At 39.1% G+C, this 25,285-nt stretch overlaps 2 protein-coding genes and 1 long non-coding RNA gene across 3 annotated transcripts; 2 read left to right on the plus strand and 1 right to left on the minus strand.

Moving 5' to 3' along the window:
- The first annotated feature begins 7,309 nt into the window (after positions 1-7,309).
- LOC126054374 (uncharacterized) lies at positions 7,310-9,829 on the plus strand. The gene is made up of 3 exons (XR_007510866.2): positions 7,310-7,417; positions 7,943-8,024; positions 9,702-9,829. It is a non-coding gene; the product is annotated as an uncharacterized LOC126054374 (long non-coding RNA).
- Positions 9,830-12,799: 2,970 nt separating this feature from the next.
- Positions 12,800-14,519, plus strand: LOC110381327 (RNA-binding protein 48). The gene is made up of 2 exons (XM_021341628.3): positions 12,800-12,988; positions 13,764-14,519. The coding sequence occupies exons 1-2, from the start codon at positions 12,881-12,883 to the stop codon at positions 14,511-14,513; spliced, it is 858 nt and encodes a 285-aa protein (XP_021197303.3). The 5' UTR covers positions 12,800-12,880; the 3' UTR covers positions 14,514-14,519.
- Positions 14,520-14,640: 121 nt separating this feature from the next.
- On the minus strand, positions 14,641-24,684 carry LOC110381335 (tubulin beta chain). The gene is made up of 11 exons (XM_064043251.1): positions 24,443-24,684; positions 22,620-22,731; positions 21,805-21,930; positions 20,713-20,814; positions 20,174-20,301; positions 19,479-19,646; positions 18,879-18,993; positions 17,722-17,932; positions 16,377-16,536; positions 15,805-15,906; positions 14,641-15,143 (listed from the first exon to the last, which is right to left on the minus strand). The coding sequence occupies exons 1-11, from the start codon at positions 24,497-24,499 to the stop codon at positions 15,069-15,071; spliced, it is 1,356 nt and encodes a 451-aa protein (XP_063899321.1). The 5' UTR covers positions 24,500-24,684; the 3' UTR covers positions 14,641-15,068.
- Positions 24,685-25,285: the final 601 nt, after the last annotated feature.

Genomic DNA, 25,285 nt, shown 5'->3' on the forward strand with positions numbered 1-25,285 from the left:
AAAGGTAAATTTAGAAAGGGACACAGTTTTGCAGAGTGGCAGTACATTATGGCTAGAAACTAGAAGGAAACTGCTGACAGCGTCGTGGTTCGCAGCAGTCTGTAAACGTCGCATAACCACTGAGTGTGGACCACTAATAAAACAAATATTGTATCAGAAAGACTTAAGCAATATCCCGTCAATAAAACATGGCAGAAGCAATGAAGCGACTGCCATCCGCGAACTTGCAGCGATCTTGAATATGCCCATTGAAAAGTGCGGGTTGTTCATAGACCGAGAATTTCCCTTTCTTGGAGCAACCCCCGACGGAAAGTGTGAGATTGGAATAATAGAAATAAAATGTCCATCTTCGGCATATGGTTTGGAGCCAGACGATGCCATTAAACTCAAAAAGTTGATTTTGGTTGCCTAGTGATAATTTATTTACGGTAAACAAAAAACATAAATGGTATTACCAAATACAAGGACAGCTACGCATTACTAGGCAAGACACTTGCGTGTTTGCTATTTGGACGGGCCCTGGCAAAGTCAAATATGAGTACATACAAAGAGATGAACAATTTTGGAAGGAAAAAATGGAGATAAATTTAATTAGTTTTTACCAAAATTGTCTTCTTCCAGAATTGATTGACCCAAGAATGTCACGGAATATGAAGCTGAGGGTACATTCCTCGCACTTAAAAAAAAATATTCTAGGGCTGAAAAATTTGTGAATAAATTAAAATGAATCCAAAACCTTCTTTTATTTCACATGAAACCATCACTTGTATTAAATAAAATATATATTTATTCATTCTCATCATAACTTACAAAACGAGCCCAAACTCGGTATACCTAGATCTATTCGTCGCGGAGTTCCAGTAGCAGACACCGAGGGTATACCTTCAGGTTACTCCATAAGTCCGCCGGTAAAGTCTCTTCATAACACACAAAACGAGTCCAAACTCGGTACACCTGACTCTATTCGTCACGGAGTTCCAGTAGCAGACACCGAGGGTATACCTTCAGGTCACTTCATCAAGTCCGGTGGTAAGGTCTCATCATAGCTAACAAAACGAGCCCAAACTCGGTACACCTAGATCTATTCGTCGCGGAGTTCCAGTAGCAGACACCGAGGGTATACCTTCAGGTTACTCCATCAAGTCCGGTGGTAAAGTCTCTTCATAACACACAAAACGAGTCCAAACTCGGTACATCTGACTCTATTCGTCGCGGAGTTCCAGTAGCAGACACCGAGGGTATACCTTCAGGTTACTCCATCAAGTCCGGTGGTAAAGTCTCTTCATAACACACAAAACGAGTCCAAACTCGGTACATCTGACTCTATTCGTCGCGGAGTTCCAGTAGCAGACACCGAGGGTATACCTTCAGGTTACTCCATCAAGTCCGGTGGTAAAGTCTCTTCATAACACACAAAACGAGTCCAAACTCGGTACATCTGAATCTATTCGTCGCGGAGTTCCAGTAGCAGACACCGAGGGTATACCTTCAGGTTACTCCATCAAGTCCGGTGGTAAGGTCTCATCATAGCTAACAAAACGAGCCCAAACTCGGTACACCTAGATCTATTCGTCGCGGAGTTCCAGTAGCAGACACCGAGGGTATACCTTCAGGTCACTTCATCAAGTCCGGTGGTAAGGTCTCATCATAGCTAACAAAACGTGCCCAAACTCGGTACACCTAGATCTATTCGTAGCGGAGTTCCAGTAGCAGACACCGAGGATATACCTTCAGGTCACTGCATCAAGTCCGGTGGTCAGGTCTCATCATAGCTAACAAAACGAGCCCAAACTCGGTACACCTAACTCTATTCGTCGCGGAGTTCCAGTAGCAGACACCGACGATATACATTCAGGTCACTCCATCAAGACCGGAGGTAAAGTTTCATCATAGTCATCATACATAACCAACAAAACCAGTAAAATTTTTATGGTTATCTAAACGCAGATAAGTACTTGAGTACATAAAAAACAAAATAAATTATCCAAGTTTCAAAATTTGTTTATTTGACTATATTCTTGCAGCTAACAATGCCTACATTTGTGTGAGTGGGCCGTGTCAATGTAGTAGTTCGATTTCATGCCTATCAATTTTGCAAACGCGTCCTTAATAATGAAAACATTTTCCTTATCGGAAGAGTACTTCCCTATATTAACTATCCCGTTTCCCTAGCCTTTTTCTCATCTATGTTAGGGTGGGCTTCCAGTCTAATCGGATGTAGCTGAGAGCCAGTGCTTAACAACTCTGACCTTCTCAACCCAGTTACCCGGGCAACCCAATACCCCTTGGTTAGACTGGTGTCAGACTTACAAGCTTCTGACTACCCGTAACGACTGCCAAGGATGTTCAATGACAGCCGGGACCTACAGTTCAACGTGCCATCCGAAACACAGTCAGTGGTGTCTATTTGGTAATTGAATCATTGGTAAAATATACTTCGAAAGTACATACTGTTACAGCCTTTTTATCATCCCACTGCTGGGCACAGGCCTCCTCTCACATGGAGAAGGATTGAGCATTAATCACCACGCTTGCTCAATGCGGGTTGGTGATTTCAGACCTTACAGTCCAGGTTTCCTCAAGATGTTTTCCTTCACCTTTTAATTAGCCATTGGTGTCTAAGATATACTTAGAAAGTACATACAAACTTAGAAAAGTTGCATTGGTACATGCCTGACCTGGGATTAGCCTCCCCATACAGCCATTTTTAGTCGCAGATATGATAAAGATGTAACAAGTCACAACAGTTTCGTAACAGGTACGACACAGCGTGACTGTGTAGGGATTAGCTTTTATGTGTTGTAACGGTTCAGTAAAAATGTGACGGAAACTAGATTCAGTACCTTTGTGTGGTCGCTGTGTCGATACTTTACAGCTTAATTTGTAACCACACATTTTAGAAACTTTGCGTTTGGTTTGTAACCAGTGTGCAATGTTGACACAATTGTGTCGTAACTGGGTAGTAACATGTGTAGTCGTAGTTCCAGAACACTTTGACTCTAACTTGCATATATAAAAACATGACGAGAGCCAGTTATTCTCAAACTGTCTATGTTTTCTGCCGTTATCAACCATTTAATGAAATTTAAAATGAGTAAACAACCAAAAACCTTACGTAAATTCCGATGGATTTCAACTTTTTACAGTAGAGTTAAATAAATAAGTACGTCCCAAAATATCTCAAATACCTAATTGTACTCGTACACAAGTATTTTTTTATTATAATGATATTTTTTTCATGATGTTGCATTGTTGGTAGGGCAAATTGACGGATACCCATTTTATTTAACTTAAAACTTATTATTTTCTAGGCCATTTACAGGAAAACAGTACGGAATTTAGTGGAGGGGCTTAGTGGTATAGTCCCTAGTGCCAAAGTTTCAACTTACGAGCTCCAAATCGCTGTTTTTTATTTTTCTCGGCCAAAACAAGACGTCTTCGTCTTTAACTGAAGTACTCGGCACAAGCGATATTAATTCTGATGAGCCTCCTTTGGTTAGAACAATGCAAAAAGGCATCTTGACTTGATAAAAACTTTGGGAAACACTGTAACCAAATATTAAGAGAAACCATCTTAAAAATCTAGTAATTTTGTAACAATTTACCGTAACATGTCGACACGTGTCGACACATTATCGTAACTTTGTAACTAGTTGCGACGAGCATATTTTTCATAACAAACATCAAAAATGTTTTTTCATAGTTCATTATTTATCAATTTTATGAGTAAATCTTGCTAAAATAATTTGTATTAGGATTAAAATATTTGATATTGTATTTAAATGGAAGCTTTGAGCACTCGATGTGCAGCATTTTATATTTTTATTTTATTTAACAAAAGTTTTTCTTTCGCCAGAATTATTAAAACATGATATTACGGTGGCGCGTTGGAAATATCAACATATTCAAAGAAATTACACAGTAAACTTTTTTTCCCAATAAGATTTGAGCAATATAAACCATATTAATTAATGAAAACTAAAATTTTGTTTACTTACCTTGAGTTCATCAACTCAAGATAAGTAAACCATCATTATGGGATTTCTTGTATTTTGTATCATTTCGTCGTGTCACTCACGCACGAGCCAACGAAATTGATCGAACGAATGAATGATTGAATGATTAGTGCGAACTCTGGTTAAAATATGGTAACAATGTTACGACACGGCGACGAAAATTAGAAACCAAATGTTACTTGTTTATTGTGTCGAGATCTTCCCCATTTTTAGTTGCAGCGACGGCGCTAACACGGAACGTCGACGAGATTATGTTTCGAGATAGATCAGTGTCGACGCTAAGTGTCGAAACGGTTACGTTATGTTCTCAAAAATGGTTATATGGGTCATACTCGAGAGGTTGATTCTTTGTCCACTAGGCCACCACGACTTATCAAAATCAGAAAACATCAAAATAAGATTTATTTAGTTTGCCAATAGATGGCGTTGTACTTCTTTATTTTATCCAGGTATTGGGAAGAAATACAATCTAGACGCGCCAGAAACCGCGGGAAAACTGCTAGTAATTTATATTAGCCATCTTCCATCCTTTTATGCACTTAAATACGAATTAGGCACAGGTATTTGTGTATTGATAAGTAAATTTTATTATTTACGCTATGCCATATTTGGCCGTACCATGCATTTTACAACAGCAACACAACTATGCCATATAATACCATAGCTATAAAATATACCTACAAAAATAGTATAAAAACCATGGTTTAAGTTAGAAAAATCATAATTATTCTTACTGAATTCATTCAACATGAAGTTCTTACAAGTTGTACTACTCGCTCTAGCGGCGCTCGTGGCTTCTGTGGCTGCAGGGCCCCGCCCAATCCGTAAGTATATGTAATACTAGCTTTTGCCCGCGGCTTCGCTCCCGTCAACTGACTTCTCTACTTTACCCAATTTCATAAGATACATACTGCCCTGATAAGCCAAAAAGCGCTAACTCAATCAGTAGTAAGTTTTGAGAAAAACGACTTTTGGTCAGTGGGTCGTCTTAGGGGCGTTTTGTGAATGCACAAAAAGTAGTTTTTCTCAAAACTTACTCTGATTGAGTTAGCGCTTTTTGGCTTATCAGGGCAGCATAAGAATCATAAGAACCTTCGCCTGACAATAACAAACACAACAAAAAAAGAATTAGCCAAATTGGTCCAGGCGTTGTTGAGTTATGCGCTTACCAACACATTTTGCGATTCTGGTGTGACTTGAACGGCGCTTTGTTGACCGTAAGCCCTAGACCAATAGGTTTTCGCAGATCTATCCAGGTTGTAAGTCTGGACGAGATTTTCTGTGAGAGGTTTATGGAAAGCTGCACACAGGACCGATGGGAAATAGGAATCAGTAGGTACTTACAAAGTTCCGCCGGTTGCTGCAACTTGATCCACTCACGCTACTGCACAGATCACTTGTACACATATAATTTATAGTATGATGGGCGCCCAGTAACTCCCTGCAGGGGTTGTCGACTAGTTTTAGAAGTTTAGAGAAGTTTAGACACAGTTTTTGATTTTAATTTGCGGCGCGTTATGGCGGCCGGCCTCGTGTTTTTGTCACTCGCGCGAAAGTTTTGTGCATTGACGGTGGCGCCACGTTTCGCTTGGTGAGTGGCAGTTTTTGGAACTAGGAGAGGGAAATGGTAGGAACAAGGAATGCATGCAAGCTCAAACAGATTCATTTTTATATTATAGATTATCAAGCTGAGGTTGTGTTTGATTGCTTATACCATCTAATCTCTGGAACTCATCATCTACCTAAGTGCCTAGCCTTTTCCCAACCGCTCTCACCTTCACAGTCCCCACCAGGGCCGAAGCCTGCCGGGGCTGCGGTATGTTCGCGCTCATTACCGCGGCGCTGGTACATGGCGGGCTTAAGAAGGAATATGGCGGGGTTTAGTCAGTAACTAGTAAGAGTCTGACACTCCCGAGCGCTGCACACACAGCGGGAGTCGTCATTTGTTGTTTTCCTAAAGAAAGCATTTGGTATAGAGTTAGCCATGAGCTTTAATGAGTTTTAAATATGGTGTTATTGTTGACAGCGAATGTGAAACCTCCTGCCATGGCCGAGCGCATTGCTAAGCCGAATATCATAACGGTTCCTCCAAACTGCCCTCCTGGTCAGAAACTGGGTCCAAATGGAGTATGCCGTGAAGTCTGGTCCGATTAGATTAGTCACAGTATCTCATGCTGGACTCCAGCAGATGCTTAGCTTGCAAATAAATTATTGAATAAAACTGTGGTCTTTTTTTCAAATTACATATCTAAAACCTCCTCCTCATCGCTGCCCACCGGCAGTGTAGTGTACCCAAGAGGCTGGCAGCATTGCCACGTTGGATGGCAATGGCTTACTTTTTGAACAAAATAAAAACCAGCTTTTGGGTCACTTGAAGTGTTTTATTAATAATAATTTGTAAGTGTACATAATAGGTAATAAATTAGACAATAAGTGTATACCGTAATTGGTAATAGGTAAACATTTTACCATATAGGTAATATGTGTTATGGTTTCACTCGCGTCCCGTGGAAACTACTGCCCGTACCGGGATAAATTCGAGAAGAGTGTAGCTTCCCAAGCCCAGCCGTGAAAGAAATTCTTTAATAACTCGGATTATTATGAAATGGAAAAAAACGCATAAAATTAAGCGTATCAAAGTAATTAGTAATCTTTTAATGAAACAATGTGAACCGTTAATACCTATCATCTAATGAGACCTTCAAAAAACATAATGAAGGTACTTACTAGCTAAGTACCTAGGTATGTCCTTTGATTTTAAGTAACATGACAGTTGAAGATAATATAGAAGTCTGAAAGTCAACCCCAACATAGTTGGGAAAAGACTAGCTAGACAAATGATGATTTATCAAAGTAATCATCATTAATTTAAGAGCCCAGCTATTGTCGGTGCAACTCCTTCCATTTACGCCTATCTAGCGCCAACTCCTGAACTTCCTTATACGTCTCAACCTTCACCTTTTCTTTAATTTGTTTGATGTAGCTGTATCTTGGACGACCCCTTCCTCTCTTTCCTTCGACTTTCCCTTCCACGATGTTTTTGATAAAATCGTCGTGACGTATAAGGTGTCCTATCATTTTTCCTCTCCTGTCCTCTATTTTGCAAAAATTGACTCTTAGTTCCTATTCTGTTAAGTTCAAAGTAGTAGTACGTAGAAATTAGCTTGAAACAAACATACAATAGCTATTTCTGTATCAATATTAGATATTAAATTACAAAAGATTTGTAGTAATTAGTTACATTACGGCTTGTTAACTCAGTTTGTATATAAAAGAAATGTTTAATTCAGATATATGTAATATAACAATTATTCCTGAGTTCAATATGAAGTGGTTCCTTGCTCTATTTGTTTTTACTTTGCTGGTCCTTAATATTTCAGCACAATACGGTCCCTGGTACGGTAAGTAAAATACCTACATCAATTACTTTTGTGTATCATCAGCATAATTTCCCGAGCCTTTTCCCTACTACGTTGGGGTCGGCTTACAGTCTCACCGGAGGCAGCCGAGTACCAGTGTGTTTATGTAGTCAGAGGACAGAAAGTCTTTTTTTTTAACGATGTCAAAAATCAATAAAATCATCAAATGACCCCTCCCGTTGTGGGTTAGCAGCGGTGAGGGTGTGTCAGACTCATACTGACTAAAAACCGTCGTGTTTCGTCATAGGCCTTCTATGTACCAGGGCCGCGGTATCTCTTAGGACAGAAAGTCTGACAACCAGTCTTACCTACGGGTATTGGGATGCCCGGGTAACTGGGTTGAAGAGGACAGACAGGCAGTCGCTCCTTGTGGCACACTGGTACTCAGCTGCATGCTGTTAGACTGGAAGCCGACGCCAACATAGTTAGGAATAGGCTCTGTAGATGATGGTGGCTTTTATTCGTTATATCGTTTTTAGTCGTTAAGTAAGATGTATTGTTTTTCAGGAGGGCCATGTGTAACTGATGCTGAGTGCTCGCCGCCGTGCACATGCGATCAGCAAGTACTACGGTGTTTCTGTAATTTGTGGTAAGTCACATACAAACATATATTTAAAAATAAACCACACTATTTGATGGATATTATTATACATATAAACCTTTCTCTTCAATCACCCATCTAAATATTTAAAATACCGCACAAAAATTGGTTACGTAGTTTTAAGAAAGAAAGAAAGAAACATTTATTTGTTACATAGGTGTAAGCGTACAAAGGGACAGAAAAAGCGACTTTGTTTTATACTATGTAGTGATGTTCATATATACTATTCGTATACTATGTAGCTTTTTAATGCCGTCCTGTTTGAAGGGAGAACTCCAGAGGCGTGGAGTAGGAGTGTTGTCGTCCTGTTCTTCAAAAAGGGAGACAAAACCCAGTTGAAGAACTATCGACCCATTTCCCTCCTAAGCCACGTCTATAAGCTGTTCTCAAGAGTGATCACGAACCGACTTGCGCGAAGACTCGACGAATTCCAACCACCGGAGCAGGCTGGGTTTCGGAGCGGATACGGCACCATAGACCACATCCACACAGTGCGGCAGATTATACAGAAGACCGAAGAGTATAATCAGCCCCTGTGTCTAGCATTTGTGGACTATGAGAAGGCCTTTGACTCGGTTGAAATCTGGTCTGTTCTGGAGTCCCTGCAGCGTTGTCAAGTAGATTGGCGATACATCCAAGTGATGAGATGTCTCTACGAAGCCGCTACAATGTCCGTCCAAGTACAGAATCAGCAAACAAGGCCCATACCGTTGCATCGAGGAGTGAGACAAGGGATGTTATTTCCCGAAACTGTTCACTAATGCAATGGAGGATATGTTCAAGACGCTGAACTGGAAAGGACGCGGCATCAACATCAATAGCGAACACATCTCTCACTTGAGATTTGCTGACGATATCGTCATCATGGCGGAAACGCTGCAGGACCTACAACAGATGCTGAACGACCTGGCTGAATCTTCTCTACGCATCGGCCTACGGATGAACTTGGACAAAACCAAGGTCATGTTCAATGAACATGTTCTACCGGAACCGATTGCGATACATGGCGCCGTTCTCGAAGTTGTTCGGAAATATGTATACCTCGGGCAGACATTGCAGTTAGGTAGAAACAACTTTGAGGACGAGGTGAATAGGAGAATTCAGTTGGGTTGGGCTGCATTTGGGAAGCTACGTCGAGTCCTAACATCGTCGATTCCACAGTGCCTAAAGACAAAAGTCTTCAATCAGTGCGTCCTACCTGTCATGACTTACGGAGCCGAAACGTGGACACTGACGGTACGGCTGGTCCACAAGTTTAAAGTCGCTCAGCGGGCTATGGAAAGAGCTATGCTCGGCGTTTCTCTGAGGGATCGCATCAGAAATGATGTAATCCGTCAGAGAACCAAGGTCATCGACATAGCCTACCGAATCAGCAAGCTGAAGTGGCAGTGGGCTGGCCATATTAGCCGAAGAACCGATAACCGTTGGGGTAAACGAGTTCTAGAGTGGAGACCGCGCCTCGGCAAACGTAGTGTAGGACGTCCTCAGGCACGGTGGAGTGATGACTTGCGCAAGACGGCTGGCAGGAGCTGGATGCGAGAAGCCGAAAATCGATCTCAGTGGCGTGCACTTGGAGAGGCCTATGTCCAGCAGTGGACTGCGATAGGCTGATGATGATGATGTTCATAATTTCTCATATTAATGGTTAATTATTGTTTTGTTTAGAGTCAATACCGAGAAGTTATCTCAGCTGAATCCCGCCAGCATCCGAGGCCCATGACAGCATGGCCGACAAAATATAGCCATCATTGTTCTTCTTGTTAATAAGAATGAAATAAAAACTCATTCATTGATTTGTTTGCTTTTATTTCTACCTGGATGTCTATCTATCTATACCTATATATAAAAATAAATCCCTTTATATCCCTTGGCCACGTCATCACGAGGAAACGGCTGGACCGTTTATGCAAATAATAAGAGGGGAGATAGCTTAGACCCGCCCGGGAGAGCGACATAGGATAGTTTTTGTCACCATCCAGCTACAGGACGCGGGTGAAAGAGTGGGTGCAAGCTAGTAAATGATAAACCCCAGAGAATACAAAAGGGCGAGCTTTAAATGAAATAACTTGGAAAAAAAACTTTACTGCCTTAAATAAGAAAGGTGAAGAAGGAAGTATTAACCCCTCTGCTCGACAAGATTTTGACATATTACTTTACCGTTGATTCGGCGGGAATTTTAAATCGCGACATGGAAGTCAAAAATTTGTACTAACTTTCAACACATGAATTCTAAGTCCGTAATGCCTGATTAGAAGTATTTTACCTATAACTTTAGAGCTCACTTATTTGACAACAACGTGCAAAGGTCAAATGGGGTCAGTTAAATCAGAAAAATATAATAATTACGGTGTTTTTAAGTCTATCGAAAAGTTAGGCATTTCAAATTTGGTGAAAACTTACCAATAAATAATCGCATCACTTTCTCAAACACAACACAAACGTCATATTTATAACATTTTCAATCCATTGCAATACATTTCGTGCACTTATTTATGTTCAATAACTAAAAACTCAGCACATAAAATACACAACAAAAATGAACAATATTTACAAGATCAAAGTCACAGACAAGTAGAGTTTGGAATAGAGTTTTATTTATTTTTTCAATCATCGGTGTGCATTCGATACCTAAATCGGATATTTATTATAAATAATCGAATACCAATTTTGTATATTTTTTTTAATAGCAACTTATTTCAATTTTATTTATTTATTTTAAATTATAGGTTCAATTTGTTTTTGTTGTTAAGAAAAAGATATTTAAGTTTTATGAAAGTTTTTAGCATTAAATTTTTATATGTATTATTTATTTTGGTGTTGCGTCATTCGTAATAATTTTTAACTTTAATTGAATTTTTATTACCTATTACGGAATTTTAATTTATTCTTATATTATTTCTGAACAATTCTAAGATTTTTGTTTCGGCGGAGGGTAAGCCTGCTCATAGAGGTATTTAGCCTACTTCAATCGATCTCAGTGGCGTGCACTTGGAGAGGCCTATGTCCAGCAGTGGACTGCGATAGGCTGATGATGATGATGATGATGATGAGGGTAAGCCTGGTGTTCTGAAATATAATGCAATTTGTAACTACCAAAGTAATGTACTTATTTGATGATGAGAAACAATAATAATAATTGATTGATTTTAAAGTCACCAAATATTTTTAACCGAATCCCAAAAAGGAGGTGGTTCTCAATTTGGATGTTTGTTTTTGGTCGAAAGGGTATATTCTCCATATTTGTTATTAGGTCCAGGATCTGATGATGGAAACCTTGAGAAATCGAGGGCAACTCTCGAAAATTGTAAGCATAGATAAGGTTATAACTTGACACTCAGATGTATGTCTGATAACACTATGAAACAGTAAAGGTTTGGAGCTGACCTGATGATGGAGACCAGAGAAGGTCGAGGGATCTCGACAACCGAACTTCTCTCGTCTCCATCTCCTTCACTGTTGCAGAGGCCTCGTAAATACGATTAATATAAGCACAAACACGAGAAAGTTTAAATATTCAGTTGTCGAGTTCCCTCGAACTTCACTGGTCTCCATCATCAGTTCAGCTCAAAACCTTCACTGTTGAATAGTGCTACCAGGCAAACACCTGAGTGATAAGATTTCAACCTATGTATTTCTGCAACTTTCGAAAGTCGCCCTCGATTTCTCAAGGTTCCATCATCAGATCCTGACCTGATGATAACGGGACCACCTCGGAAGTATACGCTATCAAACAAAAAAAGAATCATTAAAATCGATAAATAAATGGCTGAGTAATCGCGTAACAAACATACAAAAAAAAACGGTCGAATTGAGAACCTCCGCTTTTTGGGAAGTCGGTTAAAAATAAGTCGGCGGCGGCCATCTTTCCATCTTGGACCAGCTTTCGATGAACAGCGAACTATTTGCCCTTTCAAACAATGAAATCGTCATAAAATTTTGCGATAACTACACCTAACTACGGCTCTCGTCAAATAGCTTTGCCGCTCAGTTAAAAAGTTGGAAGTAACGAATCGCCATTAAGTTTGGCAGGTCTACAGGAATCCTGCACATAAAGTCTTCATTTGCCGTCTTCAGAAACCCTAAAAACCGAAGATTTTTTTTATTCCGGCTACAACGTATTTTCTACCACTGATTTTCTAGCATTTTTTTCAAAATAAATTAAGTCATTTTACTTTTCCTAATTTATTTTCAGATTATGGTAAGTACGGTAGGCTGCACATCAGTGGTAACTGTCATGCACCTTAACTCAATAGTAATAAGTACGATTTTCCTATAAAACTGTTACCACTGACCTGATGTTGACTGTACCTATACAAAAGTGCAATTTAGTAATATTATAATATAAAATTATTAAATCGATTCTTTATTTTAACGAATCGGATCATTCGATGCAAAACTTCTATCACCGTCGCCATCTTGTCTATGTGTCTTCAAATTTAAAAAAACAAGTAATGTAAACAAACATGGCGAGTTCGATCAGAATTCCCGGTAATTACGATTGGATTTTAAAAAGGTATGTATTAACAAATGTGGTTTGATTGGAAAGAAAATAAATATGAGCGTAAATAATTAGGAAAGTGTATGACTGATTCGCAGACCCCAATTGGGGTCTAAACCGAGCTTACGGTGACATTGATGTTCAGACCCCGATTGGGGTCCGCTACGGATTTGACGGTAAAAAAAAAAAAGATTATAATTTTCCAGCACAAAGTTTTTGAACGACTGACAATCCGTCATTGTCAAATTAATCCTTTTGACAGCAATGTCAGATTGTATTTTGTTGTGTAAAACCAAAGCAAAGCATTTTATAATATTTTATTTCTATATGAGTATCGTAATAAGTAATGTCTGTAGATAATAATGAACCAGAACTATTACCACATCATGAGCAGCAGTCTCTATGTGAAACGCGCTTGCCTTACCGACAGGGAAAAAAACTTACCGCTGTGAAGGTTGGTTGCGAATTTTAAACTTCGAAGCAGCTTAAAAACTCTTTTATACAATAAATACAAGCTGGTTTCCCACGGTTTCGCCCGCGTCTCGTGGGAACTACTGCCCGCACCGGGATAAAATAGCTTATGTTACTCGGGAAGAGTGTAGCTTCCAACAGTGAAATAATTTTTCAAATCGGTTTAGAACTTTAGGAGCCCTTAGTGTACAATAAACAAAACAAATCCGGTCAGTCTTAGGGGCAGAGTCCTCTTTAATATAAGTATAAGTTGAAGATAAAGCTACATAGTTTGTTCTCTTACATTTTTAAATTTTATGGCCATTCCGAATATTCTGTCTATCCGATAATTTGCTTGCTAGGGATAGAATTATATAGTATGTTCGTTTGTATCAAGTAATGTTCTTAATATAGTCATGTTGGGCTGGTGGGTAAAGAACCAACCTCTTCCAGGGTCAGGCAAGTACCAATGCAACTTTTATAAGTTTGTATGTACTTTCTATGTATATCTTGGACACCAATGGCTGATAAAAAGTTGAAGGAAAACATCTTGAGGAAACCTGAACTATAAAGTCTGAAATCACCAGCATTGAGCAAGCATGGTGATTAACGCTCAATCCTTCTCCGTGTGAGACGAGGCCTGAGCCCAGCAGTAGGACGATAAAAAGGCTGCAACAGAAGTAATGTTGAATCTCTAGTCATGGCTCTAGTAGCCATTAGAAACTTTTTACATATTGCCTAATAGGTTTTCATTAACAAAACCCAATTTTTTCCACCAGGTATACTCAATCAACAATGAATCAAGACATCTCCTAGTATTCGGAGTGCCATCTCTCAATCTCCGACAAGAGACCAAGGCATTGTTTGCCAAATTCGGTAAACTACAGTTTAATTTGACAAAGTACCCGTCTGAGCAGTTTACGGAGACATACCATGCTGCTTTCCAAGATATTCAGGCAGCTAGGCTTGCTAAAAAGATGCTAGATACCAAAAATTTCTATGGCGGTAATCTACATATATGTTATGCACCAGAATTTGAAAATGTTGACGACACAAGACAAAAATTGTTGCTAAGACAACGTAATGTTGTTGCCAGGCTGAAAAATTTGCAAAAAATTGATGTTAATAATGAGGTTGGTACCAAAGAGGTTGTTGATAATGCTGAAGTAAACGTACCTACGGTTAGTAATGAAAAACTTTACATGGGTGTTGTAAATAATATTGGTACAAGTAAAAGAAAGGTAACGGACTTTAAGTCTGTTAAGCATTGCAAGTTAAAAAAGTCAAGGAATTTTGAAAGGAAAATGTGTGTTGCCGTTGTTGAAAATGATGTTGAACCTACTAAAGTGGTAGAAACTGCTATGCCTGAAAGTGTGTGTGAAGTGGTAGATTTTACTTCTGCAGAAAAAGAAGTATTAACGAATATTAATGAGAGTTTAAACTATGATAGATTTGGTTCAGAAATAATAAAGCAAGTACCTATTAAGCCTGTAAATAAAATACAATTTAATATTAATAAAAAATCGTGAAGTAGCTTTGCCTTTTTTTTTGTTGTATTTTAACCAAAAAATTAAACCCACAGTATTTTCAAAGTTTATTTATAACTTATTGTTTAAATAGATTAATAATTATTATGCTTATAAACTAATGGCCAGCCCATGTACTGATATTTTTACTCAAAATCAATTCCTACTATCTTATTGTTAAGCAATATGAAATTTTAAAGTTAAGGAACTTAAAGCAAAGGGGGGCAAGATAATTTCTAAAAAGTTTTTTTACATTAAAAAAACTGCTTCAATAATATCCCTAAAATCTAAGTCTGACTGATGGTATGCTGAAAACCGCATCAAAATCGGTTGAGACAAGCGTGAGATAATCGTGCACAAACATGTGTACTTAAAATACTACAGGTCAAACTGAGAACTTCCTTTTTCTGAAGTCGGTTAAAAATTACAGTGTGTGTACAATGACAAATAATTAGGATCATCAGGATCTGCCTCTGCCCAATTTTAACCATCTATGGTAGAATTTACACATGTTAAAGCTGGCCATTTCTACTATAAAGGTTGAGCTACTGGTAGAAGCTACTCCTCTTCAGGATACTCCTCGGCGCCTTCTTCATCTTCGTTGTCAAATTCATCACCGTCCACTCCCACATCCTATAATAATTAAAATCGGTTAGCCAACAAATCATTTCATTGGAAATCATCAAATGCCGGCTCCCGCTGTGTGTGCAGCGCTCGGGAGTGTCAGACTCTTACTGACTAAACCCCGCCATGTTCCTTCTTAAGCCCTTTATGTACCAGCGCCTCGGTAATGAGATTATTTGAACATTTTTGTCAGACTTTACGGGTCAGTCAGAAAGTGTGACAACCAGTCTAACCCTAATACCCCTGGTATTGGGTTGCCCGGGTAACTGGGTTGAGGAAGTCAGATAGGCAGTTGTTCCATGTGGCACAGTGGTACTCAGCTGCATCCGAGACTGAAAGCCGACCCCAACAGTTTACATAGTTGGGAAAAATGTAGGCAGATGATGACAACGTACCAAAACGGCTAACTATGATGAACCCTAGAAAGACTGATGAACCCTAACAAGATTGATGATGCACCCTAAAAACAATAATGAACCCTAAAAAGTTTGATGATGCACCCTAAAAACATTGATGAACCCTATAAAGTTTGATGGTGCACCCTAAAATACTGATGATCCCTAAAAAGTTCGATGATGCACACTAAAAATACTGATAAACCCTAAAAATACTGATGAACCCCAAAAAGACCGATGAACCCTATAAGGGTTGATACAAATGTCAAACTCACCTCATACTGCTGGTATTCGGAAACCAAGTCGTTCATGTTGCTTTCAGCTTCAGTGAATTCCATTTCATCCATACCTTCACCGGTATACCAGTGGAGGAAAGCCTGTACATACAAATGATAGTCTTTATAAGATACTAAGTTCACGTGAGAGAGATACATGAACTCAAGTTTAATAATCATCATCATCATCATCGCAGGCATAGGACGTCCACTGCTGAACATAGGCCTCCCCCTTAGATCTCCACAGATACCTGTTGGAGGCGACCTGCATCAGTTTAAATAATCTATACTAATATAAAGAGGAAAACTTTGTTAGTTTGTTTGATTGTAATGAATAGGCTCAAAAACTACTGGACCGTTTTTTAAATTCTTTCACCATTCGAAAGCGAAGTGTTCGGTTATATCGCGTTTCCAAGGGAACTCTTCAAAAGTCCGGGATTAAGTTCTTTCTCAAGGTCAACTCTATCTCTGTACCAAATTTCATTACAATCAGTTCAGTGGTTTAGACGTGAAAGCGTAACAGACAGACAGAGTTACTTTCGCATTTATAATGTTAGTAGGTATTGTCCTACCTTTCTCCGGAACATGACAGTGAACTGCTCAGACACGCGTTTGAAGATCTCCTGTATGGCGGTGGTGTTCCCTACGAAGGTGGCGGCCATCTTCAGTCCTCGGGGAGGCACGTCGCAGACAGCTACCTTCATGTTGTTGGGGATCCATTCCACGAAGTAGCTGGGAAGGAGTATGAGTTACAATTAGCGTGTTAGCGGAAATGTCAAAAATTTTAAATGTATGAACAAATTCAAAATATCCTGTAATACAGCGTCGTTAACACTACTATGCATCTAGAACCCCCCAATATGATATTAACTGTCACAATACAGGATCAAACCTAGAGTATAGAGTAAAAGTATAAACCTACATTATAATACGATATGAATCTCCAAACACAGCATGAGCCCAAAAACACATAATAAACCTTACAAACACATTGAACACTACAACACAACAAGTTTCATGTATGCCCTAAAAAACATTTATGAACCCTAATTTTTAAGAACCCTATTTTTTAACGAACGCTAATTTTCCATGAACCTTAAGGTATTAAGCGAATCCAATTTTTATGAACCCAATATTCTTCATGAACCCTACCTGCTATTCTTGTCGTGCACAGTCAGCATCTGCTGGTCGACTTCCTTCATGGACATTCTGCCGCGGAATATAGCGGCGACGGTGAGGTAGCGGCCGTGGCGCGGGTCGCAGGCCGCCATCATGTTCGAGGGACTGAACATCTGTTGTATAGTGTGACACCCGCCCAGTGGCCCTTAACCAGTCAGTTTGAACCCCAGCATATAGGAACCCTACAGCACATGATGAACCCTAAGATATTGAGTGAACCCTAATTTTATGAACCCTAGTTTTAAGAACCCTATTTTGCCTGAACTCTTTTTTATGAACTCAAATTTTTCATGAACCCTGATTTTTTTCGTGATCCCTTTTTTTATGAACCACTTCATTCTTGAACCCTACCTGCTATTCTTGTCGTGCACGGTCAACATCTGTTGATCAACTTCCTTCATGGACATTCTGCCGCGGAATATAGCGGCGACGGTGAGGTAGCGGCCGTGGCGCGGGTCGCAAGCCGCCATCATGTTCGACGGACTGAACATCTGTTGTGTAGTGTTACACCCGCCCAGTCAACTCAACCAGTATAGTTGAACCCCAGAATATAGGAACCCTACAGTACATCATGAACCCTAAGGCCTTGACTGAACCCTATTTTTATAAACCCTATACATGAACCATAATTTTTATGAACCCTATACATGAACCATAATTTTTATAAACCCTATATATGAACCCTAAATTTTATGAACCCATTTTTTTCATGAACCCTAAATTCTTCTTGAACCCTACCTGCTATTCTTGTCGTGCACGGTCAGCATCTGCTGGTCAACCTCCTTCATGGACATTCTGCCGCGGAATATAGCGGCGACGGTGAGGTAGCGGCCGTGGCGCGGGTCGCAAGCCGCCATCATGTTCGAGGGGCTGAACATCTGTTGTGTTAGCTCGGGCACTGTTAGTGCTCGGTAGACTTGGCTGTTGCGAGCTGTTAAAGGCGCGAAACCTGGAAATAAAATAGGTAGATAATTTTTGGTGGCTGATTTTTGAAGAACCCTTTATAAATATGTCGGATAGGGGGAAACATCAGGATGGCACTATTGTCCGACATCAGTTAGGGTAATTGTACAAAGAGATAACTCAAAAGAACTCAATACTCAAAAACGTTTATTCAAATTAGTCAGAACAAAAGACAGCCTCCAAAACGCCCGCCCTTCGCCACTTCCTATGTGTTTTGGCTGGGGAGAAGAAGTGGCGGAACAAACTCCCCAGCAACACAAGTCTGTCTGTTAGGTAAGAAGAACCATTACAATTCAAAAATCACAAGACACTTTACAATAACACTAGGTACACTACACGTAACGAAAGGCAGTATCGAGATGTGCGCAGCACGACGACTCGACCAAGCCTGAGCTCCGCGGACGCCACGCCGACCACCACTACTCTGCCAAGCGCGCCAAAATGTTGTTTCACCGGAAACGCCACCAGAGGGCGCGCTTGCGTCTCGTTTAGTGTCCGTACTATTGACCATCTCCGACAAATATATATACATCAGGACATCTTTTTCACACATATGTATTTCCTCTATATACAATAATTGTTTAATTAACTTGTACTATGGGTGCTTACACAATTGATAAAGTACCTACATATACATTCTTACAGATACATATTAAAACACCCAGACCACGAAATGGTCGGCATGGTGACCATTGCGCTAACGGGGGTTTAATGAAAAGTAAAGTAAAAAAAAGTTTCATAACATTATATAACTTTTCCGCTCCAAAGTTAGCTACTGGAGGCTTTATGTTAGTTGCAGTGTACGAAAACACCAGTAGCAAATTACCTTGTCGCTCTTAAAACAGATATTTGATTGATTCGTAGCTCGAAACGACTTAACTTATTTAGATAATATAGCTTTGGAGTAACCAATAAATCAAGATACATCTTACCTGGCATGAAGAAATGCAGTCGTGGAAAAGGTACCATGTTCACAGCCAGTTTACGCAAATCTGCGTTCAGTTGTCCCGGGAAACGCAGACATGTGGTCACTCCTGACATTGTCAACTGGAATGCAATAGGGTGACAATAAGATAAGACCAAAACGGACAAGAAAATCAATTTATAGGAGCTCGTTCCTAATAAATACCCTCACGAGTCGACCAAATGATAAGCTAATTTTGGCGTGGTCGCCTTTTCTTTGAAGTCCTATATGTTTTCGAAGGCACGTTAAAATAATGGGCTCTGGTAGTTGTTGCCGGTAATCAGAAGCCAGTAACGGGCAATATTTGTTACGATTAGTTTTCAGACTTATTATTTTCTGATTACCCGTAAAGACTTCCAAAGATGTACAAAGAAAGCCGGGATCTACAGTTTAACGTGCCCTCAAAAACACAGTCACTGGTGTCCAAGATATACTTAGAAAGTACATACGAACTTAGAAAAGTTGCATTGCTACTACCCTGACCTGGAATCTAACCCACTCACTCATGCTTAAAGTTAGTTCTTTACCCACTGGGCCACCACGACTTTACTTTTAAACTGATACTTACGGACACTAAATGGTTAAGATCTCCGTAGGTAGGAGATGCGAGTCTCAAGGTTCTGAAGCAGATATCATATAGAGCCTCATTGTCGATACAGAAGGTCTCATCCGTGTTCTCAACCAGCTGGTGAACGGACAGTGTCGCGTTATATGGCTCTACTACGGTGTCGGATACCTGGGAATATATATTTTTCATATTGGATTAATTGAATACTTTTGGCTGGAAGCATTGTAAAGAAAACTTAACAATTACGAGTCGTACGACAAATTCTGATGAAACAATATATGCACGAGAATATTTTAAGCTTATTTATTCCTTTTATTGAAGAAAATAGCCGATTAATGCGAAATTTTGTATGGAATGTATTCACTACAAGTTTATTGTGGAATGGTGTGTTAACAGATGTTTTTTAAACGAAGCCATAAATTACCAACAAAAATGATTCTCTGATTTTTTAATCATGCGACCCCTTTTAAGCTTATAATTGTCCCATTGCCAGGATAAGGCCTCCACCAGTCTTAATAGAAGTTGAAGAATTCTAGCAACTTTTTATAAGCTCTAAACTATAATTGCCTTTGACACAAATCGTATAATTGCCTTTGAATTGTTGTATGACTCCATCAACCCTCGAGGGTTCACAACTTAGTTTAAGAAACATTGCCGAAAGCAATAAGCTAGAGAGAAATAAATAAAAAACTTACCTTAGGAGACGGCATAACACTGAAAGTGTTGACAATCCTATCCGGGTACTCCTCACGAAGCTTACTGAGGAGTAGGGTACCCAGACCTGAACCAGTTCCTCCACCCAGAGAGTGGGTGAGCTGGAAACCTGGGTGGAACAAAATACCATGAGACCCACGGAGGAAGGAAAGATAGCGGAGGTGCCATAATGCAGGTAGGTCAGGCGCCTTCTTGTAGCTCATATTCATGCGGTGGGCATGACCAATCCGATCAACACGACTCGGTTACGATTTAAACGTTTATCCTTTTCTGTGATTCAATAATGAATCATATTGTTTGCAAATGATTTACGATTGCAATATGATAGTAGAGGAAACTATAGACCGAATGGCAGACCAATTGCAAACCAATGAAATGGCATTGGAATACGATCTGTCTTATGTTAACAGCAGAATGCCTAAAACTGCTATTGAGATTCAATTATTATCGAATTGTCACATTATTAACTTAGAGGAATCAAGCATAGTTAAGTGACTCTTCCACTGTCGTGAAATGTTACCTTGGAGGCAGTCGCAAGGCTCTGCTTCCTTCCTCACGACATCCATGACTGCATCCACCAGCTCAGCCCCTTCCGTGTAGTGACCCTTAGCCCAGTTGTTACCTGAAGATAGAAATATAGGAACCTTGCTGTGGTTGGCAATTTTGTGAACTTTCCAAGGGAACTACTTTCCGCCTATACATATGTCGGCGTCAGGATCCGACATCCAAACTAATATTATAAATGCGAAAGTAACTCTGTCTGTCTGTCTGTCTGTCTTTCTGTCTGTCTGTCTGTCTTTTCTTCACGCCTAAACTACTGAACCGATTTGTGTGAAATTTGGTACAGACATAGTTTGAAACTTGAGAAAGGACATAGGATAGTTTTTATTACAAAAAAAAATAAAAATAAAATTATTCCGGACATATAGCGCCATCTATTGGTCAAATCAAAAATCTGCTGGTAGTCACTATTCCACGCGAACGAAGTTGCGGGCAAAAGCTAGTCGTTAAATAAAACAAAGGGGTTCTCACACAATCACTTGGTTTATTCCAATAAACACAGTTTTAGTCACTACAATTATTTATCACGAATTTGTGGGAGGTGTGCACTCGGCAACGGTCGGCAAAAGAATGACCCGAGTCGTGCGCGCGCCACTTTATATAAGGTCCACCGTTGACAGATCGACGGTTGACACATCGACGGTGGCGCCGTCACATACATATGTGATTCTGTTTTCAGCAAAATCAGTTTTAGCATGGAAGAGGCAAAAATTGGTTGAAATATATTTATTCTCAAATACACCCATACATACAAACTTTCGCGTTCATAATATTAGTAGGATCTATCCATTTGTTGGTTTTCACTCACAGATTTTTTGGGTTTAATAATATTGCCTATGTTACTCGGGGATAGCGTTGCTTTCTAACTGTGAAATAAATTTTCTAATCTCTTCAGTAGTTTCAGAGACTTCAGGGAACAAACAAACAAAAAAAATGTTTCGTCTTCATTGTATTAGTATACTTGGATAGTATAGACTTGTTTTGTTGATAAAAGTAAATATATAAGTAGACAGTGTAGATGAAGAAGTCTAACAGTACACATTACACTTACCAGCACCACTCTGTCCGAACACATAGTTGTCAGGCCGGAACAGCTGGCCGTAGGTGGAAGACCTGATGGCATCCATGGTTCCTGGCTCCAGGTCCACCAGCACTGCTCGGGGGACGAAGCGTGCACCTGTTGTGAGAGGCCATCTTATTATATTAACATCATCTTCGTTCCCTTATCCTGATTATATTTGTGATCGGCGCAGCATGCTTTCTTCTTCCATCTATACCTACTCTTTATCTTCTATAATATCTATAAAAATAAATCGCAAAATGTGTTGGTAAGCGCATAACTCAACAACGCCTTTACCAATTTGGCTAATTCTTTTTTTGTTGTGTTTGTTATTGTCAGGAGAAGGTTCTTATGAAAAAAAAATAGGGTAAAGTAGAGAAGTCAGTTGACGGGAGCGAAGCCGCGGGCAAAAGCTAGTAAAGTATAAAGATACTTAACGGCTTCAGCGTAAGTTTAAAACCTTAAAACTATTATAGGTTAGTGTTATTTTAGTTAATTAAACCCAGCACTAGAGCTGGCCCTCATTAGAATTTGTTTTCTTTTTGAGTCTCCATTTCGTCCGCCTGGCTATCAGTAGCCTGCACTGCCTGATTGTATATTTAAGGTCTAATTTTGGGAAAATGAAGAGAAATTACACAAAATTATGAATACAAAAGTTTGGGAATCACTGATGTACAGTCTGACCACAGTCTTAGTAATAAGGTTCCTAAGATTGGCTTCGTGGAAAAAAATATAACAAGCTTCATTAACCACCGTTTTAACGTATCTTCAAAACATTTAATCAATCAATAAGAAATTACACTCACCGTCAGCAGCCTCATTATAATACACCTGGATTCTCTCCAACTGCAGGTCGCTGTCTCCTCTATAGTACCCCGTCTGGTCGATGCCATGTTCGTCGGAGATTATCTCCCAAAACTGCAGATAAAATAAATAGGAATTTATATAGCTCGCCCCAAAGGAAATTGCCAGGGTCTGAGCTCAAAGTTTGCAGCAGTGGGGTCAGTTCCAGGGGGTTCCCTTGCGCACTCTTAATACGAAATTCAAATATTTGCAACTGGTTTGAAGTTTCGAAAGAGCTTTTATATGCCTATTTGAAAAGAAAAATTGACTTTGACTTTGCATACCTATAACTCGACCACTACAGAGCGTGAGTGTGTGCCGGAATATTAAAGACAACTTTTCCATAGTTGAAAATTTAACAGATTGAGTATTTTGTCGTCTGGATACAGTCACACACACAAATGTGGTTCACCCGCTTTCGTGATATAAAACATGTAGGTCAGTGTTTTTCAGTCTGTGGTTCGCAATCACTACTGGGGTAGCAAAACTCGGGGGTCGCTAGCAAAAATAAAACGGTATGTACCACAATATAAAAATCTACGTAGCCTTTTAATTAAATAATTTCCTTGCATGTCTATTGAACAAGGCGGTCGTCAAAGTTTTTCAACACGCAAGGGGTTCGCGATATCAAAAAGATTGAAAAACACTGATCTAGGTAAATGATTTCAGCGGAGAAACTTGCGTGATGTTTTGACTATGAGCTACCATACATAAAGTTTGGCTACGTCTACTCGGATTAAGAAATAGATAGACTATTTTGTAAATATCACATCGGGGTGGATTGCTAACACTTTTTCGAAAAATCCATTTACTTGAAAGGAAAATAATTTTCTTCCCATAAATATTTCTATGTTTGTTGCATTGCATAGCAGTTTTTTTCCGATCTCCCATACATTATGTGGCACACTTGTTCTTCACATGTAATTACCATACAAAGCGTAATGGTGCGAAACTTAGATGTTTATCCATAAACAACGGTGCAGTTCACCAACCTCCTTACTCTTGAACAGACCGTGCAATTTACTCTATGGCTTTTCCCGCGGTTTCTTCGCATCCTGACGAATTGTTGATTTTAATAACCGATCCATTTGTTGCTTTGCGATTGGAGATTTAATAATGACATTTTAGTTTCATATAAATTATGTCATCGAAAAGTATGGATGGATCGCATGTTGAAATCCGTAATTAATGCATGCGAGTAAAATTCCTCTTTCCTTATTTGATCATAATAATAATATTAACAGATGAGAATTAAATGAACCTTTTTCCCTACGATTTTATCCTATTTCTAGGGATAATAATGATAATGTATCGTTAATATTATCAGATATAATCTTCAATTTTATTGTAGTGTGAAAAATTCGAGACCCCTCCATTTTTACCCTTGCGGACTAAGTAAACAGTTTTCCCGCGTCTTTTTCAGTTAAAGAAGGAAACAAATAAATCACGCATATAATAAATAAAGCATGTCTTTAATTATTACAATGTAAAATAATATTTTGGCAAACAATGCTTGGCGGGTTTGAAAAAATAATTGGCGCGCATTTTCGTAGACTCGAACTTTGTTGCAAGCAATATACTCAAGTACTTAGCAGTTGTATTGAAAAGTGTATACATAATTACAAATAAAAACAATGATCTATTGCACTTTAACGGGAAATATCATGTCTTTTAATAACATACACAACCGTTACCTACACCGGATCATCACGTAAAAATAGATCGTGTTCTATTACGAAAATAAACGATCTATATGAAAATATTAAATATGTTTCATATAACCCACCTTTGAGCCAATCTGATTGCCACACTGTCCCGCCTGCAAATGCACAATTTCACGCATTTTTCCAATGTTTTCACTCCTCAAAACAACCAAACGAAACCGATTGAACTAATGTAATGTACTATTTTAGGAACTTATCGTCTACTCCCGTAATACGCACGTGGTATGGTTAAGAGATCCAAATACGTAATAATTTTGTATTAAATAGTTTTAGATAGTAACTAAGCTAATAATGTTGATATTTATCAATAAATATTCTTAGAAATCTGTAAAAGAAAATCATGTTCTGTTTCTTAGTGGGGACGAGTTTAATAAATTTAATTCAGCGCCATCTGTTATGAATTTAAGAAGTTGTTTAAAAACCAACCTTTTTGGACGTTTTATGTACACAAATATTTTTCATATGTACTTAGGTCATTTTTACAACTTTATAAATTATTTGTATTTGTTTCATGATGTTTTAAGTCCTACTAGATTTTCACTAGGAAACAAAACGTACTTTCAAAATTCCCAAGAGACCAAACGGCTTCGATTCGGAACGGAACTGCATTGCCCAGCCTCATTTGACGTTTTCCATTTCTGACAAAGCTAATGTCAAAGAGGTTTTTCCACAATAATTTAACGCCGAAGTTTTATTAATTTTCCTCATTAATCTCCGCTATTCATCTCTAGACATGGGAAAAACGTATCATTGAAAAGAAAAGATTGATATGAATCTTTTGATCACTGGGATATGTATCACTCTTTTGTATCTCTATATCCTTTCGTATCCGCGAGTGACATTGTACAGTTGCTCAGAGTGACTCACTTCGTTCAATTCAATCCAATGTATCACTAAATCAGTAC

Source organism: Helicoverpa armigera, chromosome 31 (assembly GCF_030705265.1).
Source record: "Helicoverpa armigera isolate CAAS_96S chromosome 31, ASM3070526v1, whole genome shotgun sequence".
Classification (NCBI taxonomy): domain Eukaryota; kingdom Metazoa; phylum Arthropoda; class Insecta; order Lepidoptera; family Noctuidae; genus Helicoverpa; species Helicoverpa armigera.

Coding starts and splice junctions, on each gene's coding strand:
- LOC110381327 (XM_021341628.3), top strand. CDS start 12,881: ATGTCTGTAGATAATAATGAACCAGAACTATTACCACATCATGAGCAG. Junction 12,989..13,763: donor AAAAACTTACCGCTGTGAAG/GTTGGTTGCGAA, acceptor TTTTTCCACCAG/GTATACTCAATCAACAATGA.
- LOC110381335 (XM_064043251.1), bottom strand. CDS start 24,499: ATGCGTGAAATTGTGCATTTGCAGGCGGGACAGTGTGGCAATCAGATT. Junction 18,994..19,478: donor ATCTTAACCATTTAGTGTCC/GTAAGTATCAGT, acceptor ATTGCATTCCAG/TTGACAATGTCAGGAGTGAC. Junction 15,144..15,804: donor CCGAATACCAGCAGTATGAG/GTGAGTTTGACA, acceptor TAATTATTATAG/GATGTGGGAGTGGACGGTGA.